At 32.1% G+C, this 17,880-nt stretch overlaps 2 protein-coding genes and 1 long non-coding RNA gene across 3 annotated transcripts; 1 reads left to right on the forward strand and 2 right to left on the reverse strand.

The window, feature by feature from the left end:
* The first annotated feature begins 864 nt into the window (after positions 1-864).
* On the forward strand, positions 865-4,205 carry LOC123715597 (zinc finger protein 616-like). The gene has a single exon (XM_045670749.1). The coding sequence runs from the start codon at positions 1,092-1,094 to the stop codon at positions 1,644-1,646; it is 555 nt and encodes a 184-aa protein (XP_045526705.1). The 5' UTR covers positions 865-1,091; the 3' UTR covers positions 1,647-4,205.
* A 1,209-nt stretch (positions 4,206-5,414) lies between these two features.
* On the reverse strand, positions 5,415-6,276 carry LOC123715598. Its single transcript, XR_006754453.1, has 2 exons — positions 6,172-6,276; positions 5,415-5,602 (listed from the first exon to the last, which is right to left on the reverse strand). It is a non-coding gene; the product is annotated as an uncharacterized LOC123715598 (long non-coding RNA).
* Positions 6,277-8,107: 1,831 nt separating this feature from the next.
* On the reverse strand, positions 8,108-16,950 carry LOC123715655 (zinc finger protein 726-like). The gene is made up of 14 exons (XM_045670866.1): positions 16,753-16,950; positions 16,235-16,354; positions 15,877-16,030; positions 15,343-15,482; positions 15,065-15,277; positions 14,542-14,639; positions 13,542-13,649; positions 13,034-13,144; positions 11,628-11,735; positions 11,331-11,543; positions 10,484-10,595; positions 9,810-9,923; positions 9,432-9,581; positions 8,108-8,799 (listed from the first exon to the last, which is right to left on the reverse strand). Exons 1-14 carry the CDS (start codon positions 16,882-16,884, stop codon positions 8,674-8,676), a joined length of 1,899 nt encoding a protein of 632 aa, XP_045526822.1. The 5' UTR covers positions 16,885-16,950; the 3' UTR covers positions 8,108-8,673.
* Between the last annotated feature and the right edge of the window lie 930 nt (positions 16,951-17,880).

Consider the following 17,880-nt stretch of genomic DNA (forward strand, 5'->3'; position numbering starts at 1 on the left):
ATTGATTTGACCAAACCATTACCTAAAACCAAATCGTGCGTCTCTGGCCACTTTTCTATCTACGTAGCTTTGTACAATTAGTTTAAAGTGAAATATTCAAATTTCCTTTTTCTTATTGTTACTCCTTGTCCTTTAAAATTATATACAGTAAAGTCTGTCTAAGATATTTTAAACATACTTCAGTAAACCGAAAACCACAAAAACGTACCTAAATATACTTTCAGAAAATATAATTTTCGGGAATATCACAGATTTAAAAGACAGTACTTAATTTCTACACGTAGTTTAAGGGTTACAGAAACGTAGGGATCGTTATAATTTTAAGTCATACAATATAATAAATAGAACTAACGCTTCCTTAATATTCAAGTGAGAAACTTTTTCAATATTTGAAAAAAAAGTAGCGAAGATTTTCTAATTTCGAGTACATAACCATTTCCATCTATTAGGGCAAAAATATTATTATTTTCATGTATATTTTTGTCAATTCTCTTGAAGTTAATTGAGAAAAATGTAATAAAGAATATTATAAACTCGGCGTTTGACCCAAATTCCACATGTTTCGTTATTTCAAGGTCAAAAAAATAACGGCTGATTTTGGGCCCGTCCGGAAATGTGTCGTTAACAATTTAACAGGTTCATAATTCATGTTATCCCTTCTGTACATTATTACAAAAAATTGTAAATACATAACGAAAAAAAATTGTAAATACAATTGTAACTTATTTAATGTTAAATTATGATATATTTTTATAACTATGTAACAATTCTACTGTACACACTGTTTCTCTAAAGTGAAAGTTACTTTTATTTCCGAACGAACTTTGCTGTCGTCAATTTCCCATCTGTCATATTTGTTTTCGTGTTGACATTTACTTTCAGTTAAAATTTTTACAATTAATTTATTATTTTTTTTTAATAATAGATTATATTATAGCAATAGTATTTTAAATTATTTTTGTTTAAACAAAAACCTTACTTTAACTAGTCAATTATTAACTGAACAGTGTTTTAGTATAATCCATCCTGCTTACGTGTTGTGACAAAAAATAATGAAATAAAAGTTAAATTAAGTCCACACCAGCCTAGTTATGAATAAGAAACCAAGAATAGGTCCTAAAATACGAATAACACGCCCAGCATTACGCCGGAAGCCAGAGAATTTACCACCAAATTTCGACGGAAAGAATTTCATTTATACTTGCCAATACTGTTGTGTAAAATTCACCCAAAACAGTCATTTCTTTCGACATATGACGTCGAACCACCAAACTCAGCAACGACAAGCTACTTTTGAATGCAATGACTGTCAGATCATGTTCAAAAGAAAGAGTAACTTGGATATACATTGCCAAACTCAGCATCAGATCAAAAGTAAGTCAAAATGCGAGGCTTGTGCTATTACGTTTAAGTCACGTTACTGCCTTCGACAACACTTAAAGTTGAAACAAATTTTAGCTGAAAATTCATGTATCAAATGTCAGAAAAAGTTTACAAGCAAAGATAAACTGAATAAACACTACAACAACAAACATACATACAAAAATGTAACATTTGAGTGTGATTTCTGCTTTCTAAAGTTTAAAGCAAAGGAATCGCTACTAACTCATTTGAAAAGAGTCCATAAACGGTTTAGATTCTTGTAAAATTAACAGTTTACCCACCCGTGGCCTTATAGTCTTGAGATTTTAGATTATTATTTATTCACAAGAAATTCATGAATAAAATGTATTTTACTTCTCTTTTAATACCAAAAACCTTTTTTTAACAATTTTTATGTTTTAAAAGCACTTCGAATATCTTTTGTAAGTGCTTCCATTCATTGATTATATGATATTTAATTTAATGGTTTAATAAGTCTATCTCTTCTGTGTTTTTTGTTTAATGTATTCATGAATTGTCTGCTTAAATGTTCATTCTTTTTAGATTAATTCTAACTTGTTACAAATATAAACTCGAATATTGTGTTTAGGGCCATGTCAAATCTTTCAAATAATAACCTTTTTTTGAACCTGTTTACTACTTTTATTTCTTAGAGTTTAATTTCATTAATAACTGCTATACTATTGTCTCAACACATTTTGATACAAAAAGGTCCAAATGTATTTTATTAATTTTTAAATATTGGAATAAACATATTTTTGGTATATTCAGTTTAAAATGTTTGTTACTAATTAATGTAATTAAATTTTTACAAAATAATTAAGCTTTGTTTATATCTTCATTGTTATATCATATCTGTTAATGCATCTATTAATTGAGGGGTAAAAGCTAATAATTTTAAACTTCGGCTTGTTGTGCCTTTCAAGATTTTAAATTTAAGTTTTATTAAGAAACCTGTTGCTTTTTAGATGTGTTTTAAGTTTGGTACAACAATTTAATAATCCTTTTTACTAAGCTATATACCCAACAGCAGCACTGTATACTTAATATGTATTAATTAAATTAAAGGTATCCATTTGTAAAGATATGAGAGTAGTATTTCAATAAATCAGCGCAGTACATCCAGCTGCAAAGTGATATATAATTTACTATTACGGTAATGGCATGAGGGGAGACTGTATATTATAGTCTATAGTCTATAGCCAACAATAAACTACTATTACTACTATGATAAACAGGAAGGAAGTTACTTTGAAAAGGGAAAGTTTTTTAAAGTACATATTGTTTTGTGTTCATTATTTGAAAGTTGTTATATATTTTATCTTTATAGAATTGGTACAACTCAATTATAGAATAAGTATTAAGTGTGGTTAATGAGTACTTGTTTCGTCGATCATGAATGAGCAGCCAATAAATAGATAAGAATTTCGATTTCATTTGAGTTTGATACAAAAGCCGATGCAAAAAATGGCCACAAATGGGAATTTACGTTCTAAAGTCGATTTCAGTTAATTAAATGAAATTTAATTGTATGACGTAGTATGTATACTTTTAATCGTGTAAATTAATATGCGTGAAGTGAATTCTGCCATTTTTTTAGTAAATGTTTGATAAATTCTTTTTAACCGTTGTACACGGTCAAACAATAAGTTGTGGTAAATAATGATGAATCATTGCTTTCACTGTAACAAAACCTCAAGACTGTATGTTAGTTCTAACATAAAAAGGTACAAAAATTGTGTTAAATGACTTACTAAAACAACTGAATACCTAGAAAGGTAGAGAAAGTTTTTTGATATGTTTCAACTTAGCAACATTAATTGCTATGCGGACGACAGCACTTGGGTCTTTATACCGGGTCATACAGGTATTTCTCGGGTAGTTGTCGACCTGTGAAACTCCGCTAGTGGAGTCTCGGACTGCGGTCGATTATATCTAGTCCAATTTAACACAAGCTTGCGCGCATCATAAAAACACCATAGGTCGCAACTCTTCTCTTCGAAGATACTACTTAATGTCACCTAGCATCGGAATACTGTGCGTTGATATATCAAATAACGTTCAGTTTCGCGGTCATTTGGAGGGAAAGGCTAATTTAGCCTCCAAGAAGCTTGGTGTGCTTAGCAAGCCGAGACGGTACATTACTCCGGTCCACCGATTGCAAATCTATCAAGCGCAAATTCAGCCCACATGGAGTACTGTTCTCACCTCTCTTGGCATTTCGTAGATATATTGGGTCTATCTGCACTTTCTACCGCTTTTAACATAGGGAGTGGTTCAGAGGAGTTGTCCGGATTAATTTCTGCAGCTGAGTTTCAATTTGACTGAGGGCGTACCAACTCTTAAAGTGCCGGCAAAGCACTTGCGAGCCCTCTGGCAATGTTGAGTGTCTATGGGCGGCGATATCACCTAAAATCAGTGATGATTATCGTTCTCATCTTGGAGAACCTCCTGCCCGTTTGGCCCCTGTTATATATTCCTAAAACGATAAGTGAAATCAGGCCAATGACATCCTTTGAGCTTAAGTAAACACTACACATCCTTTCTTTCAAATTGATTTGACCAACTTTTTGAATTTTAACATCATTTGTACTTTAGTTTAAACAGGGTTTAAAGATCAATTTTAGTTTTAAGTGAAGGTCTAAGTAAAACTTAATCTACTGACATTATTTGTTGCAAGGCAGCATGTTTGATAGATTAAATTTCTGGCTATAATTTTGTAGTTTTAGTCATAATATACGTATTAGTGAGGTTAAGAGTATGATTCAAGAGTCTAATCTTAGTGGGACTCCTGTATGTCAAAAATATATTGGTTTGAGCAAGCGGAAGTTTTATTTTGCTCTAAGTATCAACCCTGATCCTTAAAATGAGGGTTAGTGATTTTGGTGGAACTGATTTTATATTTGATTATTTTTGATTTTATACAAGTATATTGTTTACTAACAATTAAGAAGTTATTGTAACATTGTTTCTTCCACAAAAAGTGTATTATTTCTTATGTTTTCATGATACATTACTATTAGTATAACAGGACGCAAAAAATATGCACCTTTTGTATATCTACACCTAAAGTCAAAACGAATTACAGAGGGAACAGCTTTTTGGTTAGGTCGACCGGTAAGTTTAACAATTTAACTGTTGATTTGATCTGTTCGCCTCAAGGGTGTCGGCAAGGAGAGATCTGAGATAGTCTCTGAGTCTTTATAAGTGTAGAAGTTAAGTGTTTCTCAATTAAGTTTAGTTTAGTTTCTTTGATGTATAGATGGTTGGATTTAAATTATTAGTCCTAATCCATTTCATTATTGAACACTTAATTATAGGTACCTAAAAATAATTTTATATTTAGTAGGTTAGTCATAAGCTGTAACTCTTTCTCAAATTAAAAAAAATATATATTTATTCATGTTCTACTGTCACTACATGTTCCTTCTAGTATAACTTTTCGCCAATTTCGTTTACGCATCCAATTTAGATGTATTAGTACAAGCGGCTTACTTGCTTGGAATGTGACTAAAGCAGAAACGTGTCTACCTAGTAGAGCCTATATTCTCTACTAGATAGAAGTTACCGAAAAAAATAATTTAAATTCAATTTCACAAGGGTTTGAGCTTCCCCATATGTAGGATATCACAACTCTATAGGCGACGACATTATACAGGAATCGAACACGATATCCCAGGCGACGCGGTCTGCTTTAAAATGGATTTATAACTTCATATTTTTTTAGTTATTTAGCGCAGAGTTGCCCACACCAGAATACGAAGGGCAGCCTGTGCATTCACCACCACGTGTTGAGTGTCCCGGAGATGGATGCTCAGTATCCTCTACTGCGAGCGTATGTGGTACACCCCTGTGGTGGTCTTTGTTTTTTCTGTATTTTCACTCAAACCAGGAGTCGAACGCGCTCTCGTTACAAAATCACTTAAGGTACTCAATTGTTAGTGATAAAACTGATTATTTAAGTTGCTTGAATTTGTAACTAATATGTTTAAACTAAATTAAAGAAAATTAAAGAATGTAAAAACACCAGATTTAGACCAATCGAAGAATGTGAAAACCCAGATTTATTAATTAACATGGTCTCTGTACTATTTTGGATTCATTCGCGAATATTCGACGAACCAAACATCCAAATTTTTATTGTTGTGGCCATTCTGTCTTTTAACATAACCGTAGCCAGTGAAGCGCTTTCTTGATAGATACAATAGAGCTATAGAGACTGAAAAAAATACATATTTTATAATTATCCTCTGATAAATTCTCATTTCAATCAAGACCATTTCTCATTTTGGCGCCAATACATTATACAATATTTTGTGATATTAAAAAAGTAGGTATGGCGAAACTGTACATACGCTTGGTACTAGTAAAATGTTTGTGTGCCGGGCTATTGATAGGGACAATGAGGCCTCCTCTGTTTGTGACAGAAAAATATCTGGCCGTCCACGTAGTGTTGGTACGAAAAAGGTGGTCAAGGCAGTAAGGGAAAGAATTCGAAGAACCATGTCGTTTAAAAGATGACTTCGGACTTGTAGGCTAAAAGAGACGTACTAGTCATTTCTTAGGGGATATTTAAAAAAAAAAAGGTGGTAAAACCGAAACAACTACTGAAGCGTTAACGCAAAGGGAGGTCACAGATTTTTTTTGCAATTGAGCAACAAGTAACAACTGTAAAAGTAATAAATGTGATTTGCAATAGAATTTTCTTTTACTTTGTTTTAGTATTTATTGCTAGACTAAGTAGTAGCTTGATTTAGTTTTTAAATATAAATACGTAAATTTACTTACATAGAAGTAATAATTTCCAAATGTTCCAAACGAGCATTGTTAAAGTCGGCAGTCGTGTTAATCAATTTATAAGTTAACATACAGTCTAATGTGAACAGTAATGAGTTTTTAAATCTAGTGTATATTCAGAAACTAGTATTCAGAGTTGGATTCAGAGTCAATTGCTACTTCAGCAATTTACTAAAGACTTTAACAGGTTTGTGGAGGATGCATTATGTACCTACTGTAACAGGAGGGTTCTCGAATCGACTAATCATTGACTGGCACTAAGGCCCCGGGAGAACAGGATTAACTTCGTAAACGCGTTGCAGAGTATGCCGCCATAGCAGTGATTTGTAAACTCAGGTTTTAGATGAGATGACGATGATGACAGATGACAGGCTTATAAAAGATACTCAGGCAAAGGTTTTACCAAAAAGATCATTTATTTTAAGCGTCGTATAGGTTTTGTTTAGGTATGACTAAGAAAATGAAGTTAACTAAACTACTATATACACATAGTACTCTCTCATAGTACGTAGTTTATTGGAAAACATAACAATTAAATTTGATACAAACAATGTCTAAACATGAATGTTTCTACTGATTACATTTTCCTGTCAACTGTGACTAAAATGGCAATCAAATCTTAAATTTTCACCTTTATTAATTAATGCCTAAACTATAGTTACCATTAACAGAATTCTTAGCCCTGAAGTTCACTAAACAAGAGCATATTGTGGCCTTGGGCGTTTTTGAAAAAACGCGTTCTCTGTAAAAAAAATATGTGCGTGTGTACACACGAAAGTAGTGAAACTTCTTTATGATCTTATTTTTCGAAAAATGATCTACTATATGCAACTTTACAGAAATTGGTTAAATAAAGTTAAATTAGATAGAAGTTAAACAAAAGGCTTCTATTATCATAGACATGAATACAAATATTTCATTTTACCTTATTACTACTAAGATTATTACAGAATTTCATTGTAATAGAATTATTACTATCATTGTTCTCGTTATTACATATTTTTGTTATTAAATCGCTTCGAATCTCTTCGAATCAACCGTGGTAGGGACAAAAATATGGCGCTTAACGGAAAAATGTGACGCGTAACCAAAAATGTGACCTTATATTTTTTTCCAACGCCGATATAGAAGTTTCACTTCAAAGTGGTGATAAATTCTAATACTAAATTAACATCATCATCCCTTATTCATTTTGAAAGTTTTACAATCAGCAGAATTTTCCAAATTCAGTCTGCTAAAACCAGCCTAGGAGTTGAGGCACCTCTTTTTCGAATTCTTCGCGATTGTATCGGATTAAACAGTACTTATCTAGAGCTGGATATATTTGGTAATGGGCTGATTATTTTAGAGAAAAAATTGTTAAGTGCCTATTTCATACCAAATTCGCTGTAATTTAGTAAGTAATATTTTATTGTATCTTAATTTGTCTAATTTTTTATCATTCATTATGTATATTTCCAAAACAACAATTCCTGATTGGTTTTTTCAATAATATTTTTTTGACTATTTACAAGATCTCTCAATTCATTTCCACAAAAAGACATCATATTAGACATCGATGAAGAACGGCAATGCCGCACATTGCCAGTCAGTCGGTTCGGTAGGATGAAAAAAGTATCTACAACCGAGACTTAAATATTATCACTAAGTTCACTTGTGTCGACGAAATCATAACAAATTAAGATTGGATACGATTGTTTCATATCGTTGAGCTTTTGTAAGTTTTTTGTTTGATTACTTATGAAACACCTTGTATAATGTCGTTCTCATTCAGCTTCTAAATCGAAGTTTGGTACTTGGTATAAGGGTTTAATTTTTTTGAGGGTATAAAAAAAATTTAAAACATTTTATCATCGACAAATTTATTCGATTAAAATATTTTTATCGGATTAACACCGATTTTATAAAAATCTATACTACACTTATAAATACAATAATATTTATAATCTATCTACGCTCTTATTTATTCAAATTGAAACTCAAAGTACTTTGTCTCTTTCTTTCAAATTATGTTTATTCTGCGATGAAAAGAGACAGAACGCCTTAGTGAAATCGGTGCAATAAATTTTATAATAGTAATAACTAATATGGCATCAGTAATCCTACTCTTTTACCGTTACCATGACAACCAGTTTAAAGAACAGGTAACCATGGTAACCATGGTAACTAAAACGGCATTTTCAGTCCAATATAGATTGTGTGTAATTTTAGCTATATTCTGCCGCTAGAGGTCGCTATTTTAAAAAGTATTTTTTAATAAATTCTGTATTTGTCGTAGTGTGTTCACAGAACACACAATCACACACAGAAAGGATACTGGGATTTTATCAAAAACGATATCTTTAGTTCAATAAGGCTATATAATTGTAGTTTTTGTATCTTGAAAATGATACTCTAGCCGCTAGAGGGCGCTGTTTTGAAATGTATTTTTTAATAAATTCCGTATTCATCGTGTATTCGAATCACAGAACACAACAACACAGAGATGGTTTCTTATATATTCTGCACAATATTTATTGGTTGTATCTGCCCTACATTGATGTTCTGCGGAAAATATTGCATGCGATTCGCGATTTCCACTTCATACGAATCTTGCTTCTTTGGGAGGGCGCGTGATTGCTGAAAAATACATAAGTATTTATCAAAAACTTTTGCAGATTTGAATCATGAACGGACGTCTGTAATCCGACTGAGGCAATGGATGTTTTTTTTAAATAATATAATTAAATTAAAAAAAAACTACACAAATGTGTGCGTGTACTAGTGTACACACGTAAAAAGTGAAACTTCTTTATGACCTTATTTTTAGAGAAATGATCTACTATATGCAGCTTTACAGAAATTGGTTAAATAAAGTTAAATTAGATAATGTTTAATAAAAAGCTTTTATTATCATAGACATGAATACACATAATACAATTATTTCATTTTAACTTATTACTACTAACATTATTGCAGAATTTAATTGGAGATGGAGAACATGAGCATCACGTCGCTGACGAATCGGCAACCAGCCTAGCCGCTTACGAAACGCAGAGTTATGGTCGTATTTTCTTAGACCGAATATAAATCGGATACAGAAATTTTGGAGACCTCGTTTAGATCGGAGGAGCAAGAATCGGAGTAGTCCAGTAAAGGCAGGAGGAGAGATTGTGCCAGTGAGGTTATAGTGCATAAAGGGAAGAAAATTACTAATACGTCAAAGGATACTGAAGGCACCGTACAATTTGCGACAACCTAAACTCACTTACTTTTCGTTTATTGTCGTGCATCATGCGCATATGTTTATAAATCGAGGTCTGCCAGGCAAAGGTCGCGGGGCAGAAGGAGCACTTGAAGCTTTTCGTGTCCGTCCGGTTCGTGTGCATGGCCCAAACGTGGCCTTTCAGCCGTTTTACAGTCTGAAAATGAGATGAAGACTAGTGTTATACGATAAATTAAATATATATATATATTCAGCGTCAATTATACCTGCAAAACTTGAGTTACACAGAACGCGAGGGATTTAAAAGCTGGCTTTATACACACACACACACACACACAAATGCCACTAGGCCATCACTGCTCTACTATAGTTGAACGTAAAAAAAACGAATTTATATTTTATGAAAAATAAGGGTACCACATACCTTATAAGATTTCCCGCAAATCTCACACAAATGCTCACTCTCCGGCTCCATTTTGTTTCTACCCTCATGTATATTATTCATATGAGCCATCATAATTTTCGCAGTTTTGAAAGGCTGAAATAAAAATATCACCATATCATATATAATGCTATTTCTACAGTATATGCTTTAATGTATTCTAAAATACATAACAGTTGTGAATATATACTAACAAAAAAATAAATATTAATCCATTTTTAGACTTTGCTATATCCATTGTTATGAGACACTCTCCGAACCCAATATCCAAACTACGAGACGTTATCTTTCGTCTTCGACTTTTACGAACCAGAGGTTTCATAAAAAATATTTTTTTGAGGTAAGGTAAGGTAGGTTAAGGTATATATTTAGTCAGGCACAGTCGCCTGATCACCTAATGGCCTATTAGATTGACAAATGATCATGAAACACATTCAGAAAACTGAGGCCTAACCTAAGCCGAACCTAAAAAGGATGCAGCGCCATTGATTTTTGTTTATTTTATTCATATTGTTGTCTCAAAGCAATATTATCGAAAAACGTACGTAGCGCCATCTAGTGAAGTTGAAACATCTTGAAAATAAAACACATTAACGTAAGTTGGCAAGGCCAAACAAAGGACTGCCACACATAAATGATTACTATAATATAAATACCTTATAGCACACTTGACATCTATATTTGATGCGCTTGAGATGTTCCCAGTCGATGTGATCCACCATACACCATTTCGCTGCAAATCGCTTGTTGCAGTACTGACACGCGTGGCTGAAATACCGAACTTTAATATATAAAAAAAAACAGGTGTGAACATTTTATTAATAGGCAAGTAGATCGGCCTTCTTTGTCTGACATGTCTGACGGTTTTGAGTCAAGGCTCACCTGATGTTAGGTTATACCCATAAATCAATTCCATAGGGATTGCCAGTGCCTTGCTAGCCTTTTAGAATACATCGAGTAATTGCTATGTCTAGTCTATTGGTCTATTGGTTAGCCTCATTTTAACTAACCGTTAAAGATTATTCAAACTATTTAATTTGATAAAAAATCCCTGACCACACCAAATTACATGATCATCATCATGAGGCAGTTTTGAACATGAGCAGCATACTGAACTAAGAAAAAGAAAATTTTCACTTTCCGACTTACAAACATCAAAAAAAAAAACAATAATTCAATTTTTAAAATGATCTTGTATGTAAAACCTCGAAACAGCTTGACCGATATTCATGAAAATTCTGTATCTTAAACTTTTTTCTAACCTTAAGTGATAAATAAAGTATTTTCTAATATTATATTTGAAGCTGCACATATACATTTCATGACTTTCACTGAGATAACCTTAAAAACAACGATTACACCATAGTTTTGAAAGGCTGGCAACGCACTCGCGAGCCTTTGAATGTCCATGGGTATCACCACTATATAAAAAAATTAACACACAAAAAATACTTTACATAATATTTTTTTGTTCTACCCTCACCAGAAATAAATATTCCGTACCTTAAAGCACTCTCGTGGACATGTTTCTTGCTGAGTTTCATGTGATTATTATAACAATCCCGGCTGGAAAATGTTTTGCCACAATCCCTACATTGATGCATTGTCCCCGATTCTCTTTCCCGGTGATTCCGCGTGTGCCTTGCGAGATTCCGCTTCCATAGAAACAGCTTGCCACAAATGGGGCACGGATAGTTCAGTCCGTCGTGGATCACGCTGAAAAATGTAATAAAAATATCAGTTTCGCTGATTCATGAGGCTCTTTTGTCGCATATCAATTTAAAAAAAAAAATAACTTACACATGCGCCCTGTAGCTCTTCGCTGAATAGAAAACTTTATCACACCCTTTACATGGTATGAGCATACTTTTAGTTGGTTTCTTCGTTGTGGGAGTTCCTGACATCGATCTGAAAATTTAAATCAAAACGCCTATTAAAACGTTTCCGGACAATTATAATTCAGAGAGAAAGTGAATAGGGCGTGTGTTCAAATCGGCTTCAATCAGTGACATTAAATGTCTGATATCTTTATAACTCTCAGGAACTAGTTCAAATTCATGCCAGAAGAAGCTCTTGTCAGAAAAAGTAAGAAAAGCTCTCAAAAATAATAGTACATAAACGTATAAATATTTTGTAGAAATCAACCATAGACAATGTTTGGGTAATATGTGTAAAAAGTAAATAATCATGGCGAAGTCTTGTTTAACATCGTTACTCAACACGCTGGCTTTCGGTCAGACAGATAGTTAAACGTTTTCGACGCTGCTTTATTTAAATCAAAATGCTAGCGACTTGATTGAATATCGATCTTTACTTAACTGTCTAGAGATTCAATTAACTCTCTGATTTAACTACTTTACTGCGACATATATATTAGGTGGGCTGAAAAATTCGTAAACTGACACGTAGATGGCGCTAACTATTAAATTAATATGATTTTGATGCTAGAACTTTCAGAAGACACGTGTATGCTAGGAAATCACCGAAACTGTAGCCTGCTTTGAGGATACGGACAAGTCGTACTATAAAAATGGTATCAAAAAATGGATGCCCGTTGAAGGCGAATATTGAATTGTCAAATCAAATTCTATAAAAAATACAAATAATAGCAAACTTTTTAGCCCACTTGTTACAGTGACACACACTTTTCTTCGCCGGTAAAAGCGCCGCTGTCACATATATTAGCATTGCCAGTAAATAAAAATAACCATTATAAGGGGAATAATTTGAAGTCATGCGACTTAATAATTTATTGGAATGTCCTAATGAAACAATGTACACTAATAGATACTAGATAGAAAATACAATTCTAGGCTTAAATAAATGTGATACAAACTGATGAACAATTGATACAATAGGTTTTGTTACCTACTATTAATATAATATCTTTTAAGATACCTTGCAATAAGAACTTTGCCATTGTAATTGCGATGTAAGGACTGAAAATAAATACAATTTAGTTGGATTTTTATTAGATGTCGGTAGATGTCAGTCTGACATTTCAAAATGACGACGGTAGTACCAATTTTAGCCGTTGGCCAAGAAAAGTATGTGGCACTGTAAAAGAAGTGCTACCACCTCTGATATTGACATTACGCCATCCATAATTTCCACTTGACATTTTGAAATAAAGTAACAAAACAAACATGTTCAGTTAAGTTTTATAAGATTCTTAATACCTAATAATCGTAAATGTAAATACTCACTTAAGATGTGATTTAAGTGTGATCTTATTAGCGAAGACCTTTCCACAGCAATCACATTGAGGTCTCTCTTCATTGCAGATGCTTCTATGATACACCAGTTTTGACTTTGTACTGAAATAAAATAAAACCCGCTTCAATAACAATATTATCGTGAACTAATGGGACAATATCTCAAAAACTATTGAACCAATTTTGATGTTTGTATAATACACCCGATTTAAATTATATTATTACATACAATTCAACAACATGTGCTAGGATAATTTCCAAAAATATCTATACAGATCAAAATGATAACCTTTTTTGAAGTTGGTTAACAAAATAAAAGTATCAAAATTTATCTACATACTTGATACTGAATAAATACCTAATATAAAAAAAAAAACTATTCTAAACAAAACTTCAAATTTCACAATTTATCAACTATTATTATAATATTTATGAAATAAATAATGGTAATCTAAGAATTATTCATACAAAATTTAATAAAAAATGGTTCTAATCTTACCTAAAATCCTTATTACATATGGAGCAAACATATCCGACTGACGGTTTTGCACAATCATGTCTCGACATAACTCCTTTTAATGTTGTAACTAGACCGCATATTCGACACCTGAAAAAATCAACAATAGGCATTAAATCAATCTTTTGGAAAATGGAATATATATTTATTATATTTTCAGCGTAGATTTGTTTATTTTTATGAATCAAAAGACCTTTCTGAATTCATGTTTCTTTAAGAAAATTTAAAATTAATCTATAATTGGGGTGATTTCTATCATATAATGTAATAATTATGAAATTCAAAAGGTGACTAATTTTGTAGAAAATTCAACTTTCGGAACAAAAAGTGTTTATACAAACACAGCAGAGGTCTAGAATTTAATATCAACTATTTTGAATCAAATAGTAAAATTTGCTTAGTATAGGAAAGTGGTCATATCGTAAATACTTAATTAAATATTGGCTTTTTTAAAATTGATATATTTTACAACAGGCTTCCAACATACCATATATTTGTTTATCATGCTCGGCTTAGTTTTCTTTTAGTTTTAGTAATTATTATTATTTTATTTGTTTTAGTTATTAGTTACAATTTTTTAATTTATTATTGTGTGGTTGCTTGTTTAATTTTTTCCCTTGCTAGCTTGCTTATGTTATAATATAATTGTTGTCTATGTGTGTAAAATTGTGATGTCATATTTTCTTGTACAATTTTATGCATATATAATGTGTCTAAAACTTATAAATAAATAATGAAAAAGTATCGACTTTTATACACTATAAAATCTATCTACTAACTGACACATATATGATTAACAAAAATACTAAATAGTTGCATAGATCAAGGTGAATTTTTATTTTCTCAATTAACAAGGAAAGAGAAAATTGTAAATGACACCATTTAATTCTAAGCTCCTCAATTACAAAACATAATATGTTTATCACTTGCAATATAATCTTAACACAAGCTTTACAGAATAATAGAAATATCTTGTACTTACTTGTAAGCACTGAAATGTTGATTCCGATGAACTGATATATTTTCCTTATTAATAAAATACGCTTTGCATACATCACATTGTATTGAGGTTTTGTCTTTCTGAAAAATATTAATAATAATAATTCTTTAAACATGCCTTTCTGCAGATAACTTGTACATAAGAAGAAAAAGTTCATTAATTTTTTTTACACAATTAATTACAAATTAATTAAAACAATAGATGTTTATAAAACACAGAACACTTTAGATCTTATTTGCAGATTTAAAACATAGACAGAGATACCTGTGACTGATCCATGACCTATTGATTAAGGAGCTTTAAGATTTTTATGGCTGAGTTATTATTATCAATGTTTAAATATCATATCATTAAATATATTGTGTCATCTGTAGTAATAATTGGCATGAACTCAACTAAGCAGAGCAACATATCAAAACAATAAAAGGTTCATCTAATTTAATTACTTAGTAAAAAATTTGTAATGACTTGTCTTTGATCCATTTACTTAAACTTAAACACTTACTGGAGAGTGTTTTCCAGCTATATGATAATCCATCAACTTCTGTGTTGCAAATATTCTCACACAATCCACACATTTGTGTTTGACTTTAGCAAATTCTTCACTGGTGACATCTTGCGATCTAACTGACCACATTTCCTGTTCATCCATTGTGTATAATTCAACTATTTCTTGTGGGAGATTTTTTAAACGGTTCTTTAACACTGGTGATTTAATCTAAAAAAAATATAATTTAGTGGGACCATTTTTTTATTGTGTTACTTGAAATAACAAATTTTTACCTTCTCTTTTTTCTTTTTCTTTTCTCTCTTTCTCTTTTTATCTGTAACTTCTTTCTTTAATTCTACCAAAAATGTGTCATCTTCTGATGACTGTGTGTCAAAGTCTCGCATATCATAGGATTCATCCTTTACATCAATATCTGTAAGGAATGAAATTAACCTATTACACCACAACAAACCTATACCTTGAAACTCTAGCTAAAAAGAAATATTGTACAAAGATCCAAACTATCATAAACAGCAACAGTATTCAGTGCATAGTTCACAATAAAGATAATATGTTATATCAAATAATAGCACTATAACATGTTTAATATAAAATGTATATTGCAATATTTTATATAACGCTTGATGTATATATTGTCTGGAAGCAGGCAGATGGAATGTTTTGGATACTGGTTTATTCAGTAAAGTAAATGTATGTATTGGATGCTACATTATTTTATAAGGCAAATATTTTTTATTACATATTTTTTGTCCACCTACCACTAAATATACCCTACGACACTATTGTAAAATGAAAGAGTAACTTACTTATTCGATCACAATCTTCATCCTTAACAACTTCTTCTTTAATGGTAAACTCAACAACTTGTTCTTCATATGTCACTTCTTGATTATTTACATGTGTGCCTAATTTAGTTGATGCATGTTGTGATAAATCATGTGGAGAATTGAGGAAAGGATACTGTAAATAAAATAATGATTATTTTGTAGTTGCCTAATAAGAGCTCACATGTTTGGAGACCAAATGCAGACATGTGTTGGTTTAGAAAAAAAAATCATCCTACTCAATTAAAAATTATTTATGCAAGAAATGAAGAAATTTAACAGGCTAAACCAAAAAAGAAAACAGTAATTAGACAGATTTAAAATGTTATGACATACATACATCACGTGAATATTTAATAAGGACATCATAGGAGTCAAGGACTCTCTGTCGGAATTTCATTAAATTTTGTACAGCAGCTAGGCATTCCCAGCAAACCTGTATGGAGAGACCATCTGGTACCTGAAAATGAGTTGAAGTTTAAAATGTTCTAGTAATGTAAACAGGCTGCTAAGGTTTATGGGACGAAAATATAAAAATAAAATTGATAATCAAAAATTAATAGCAACTCCAAATACGAGGATGACTAAGTAGAAAAGATAATTTATTCTATTACTCTTGCGTTGTATTAGTCAGTCGGAAAGCTGTAAGATACATATTTATGATAGAAGTTAAAGAACGACGAAGTAATTTTTAAGCATAATGGCGGATCTAAGGTTTTCTGTTCCCAATAAAACTATATATTAACAAACTTTTACTATTATTTATGACTAAAATATAATAAAAAAATATAGTAAAGCTTTTCCTAGAATAATGTTAAAGGCTATTAAAGCATAAAAAGCAAACATTTTCAAACTTACTTCGATTTCACCGATAATTTTAAACGCTTCTTTCACTTCATTTCTGTAAAACATCTTTCTGTTATAGTTAAGACAGCCAACACATATACCGTTTACATTATATCCTTCGATATTTATGTCTAATTCCTTCATTTTTCCTGTTTTTCTAAAATTAATTTTTAAAGGAACAATGAAAGCTTTATTCCTTTCTATCGGACATTTTGTTTTGATTTTGGACAAGACATGTTTATGACACTATTTTGACAGTGAAGTCTGGCTTTCAGTGTATCCCATAGACTATAGGTGAAATACGAGAAAACCTTTCATGAATATAAGGTTTTAATAAGCTAAAATTAACACTAAAATATGTTTTGGTTACATTAGATACATTGACACAGACACTAACAAAAGAGATTAACAATGTCATCAAGTTATGGCTGATAGTTTCAAGCAAGAAGTTTACATCATTCTCCCGCACTAATTTAAAACATAATCTTTTAAAAATTCCGGTGTTTTACGAACGCGGTCAGATCTACGAAGTGATGGCTCCGGCTGTGGTGACGACGGTGACTCGGTCGCCAGCTCTCTGCTATTTTCAAGTACCACAGGTCCCGTTTCATTAGATGGAGGAATTTCCAAGTTTTGATCTTCTGTTTCTGGAAGTGGTTCTGCGACGTTATCATAATAATCTGCAATCCTCGGAGCAGATTTCTTGCAGCACCACCACCTCATTGTCGATGTCAAAAACCGAAGATTGATCGACGGGAAAACAAAGCTGGTAACAAACGCTCAACTCAGTATTGCAGACACACCTACAGTTCGTAGTATTGACATTGAGCAAAATTACCACAGCATTCTAGCAGATTTCCCAGGCACAACCAGAATCACTTCAATGAAGCTTAGTCCCAAACATTCCGTCGAACACTTCATTGAAACAAATGGACCGCCCCTTCACTGCAAGCCACGCCCCATTGCACCGCATCGTTACGAAATGGTCAGGAAGGAATTCCAAAACATGATCGATCAAGGGTTATGCAGACCAAGCAAAAGCCCTTGGGCATCACCTCTTCACGTCGTGCCAAAGAAAAATGGAGACCTACGCGTGTGTGGCGATTACCGAAGGCTCAACGCCATAACCAAGCCCGATCG

The sequence above is a fragment of the Pieris brassicae genome, chromosome 10, assembly GCF_905147105.1.
Source record: "Pieris brassicae chromosome 10, ilPieBrab1.1, whole genome shotgun sequence".
Lineage (NCBI taxonomy): Eukaryota > Metazoa > Arthropoda > Insecta > Lepidoptera > Pieridae > Pieris > Pieris brassicae.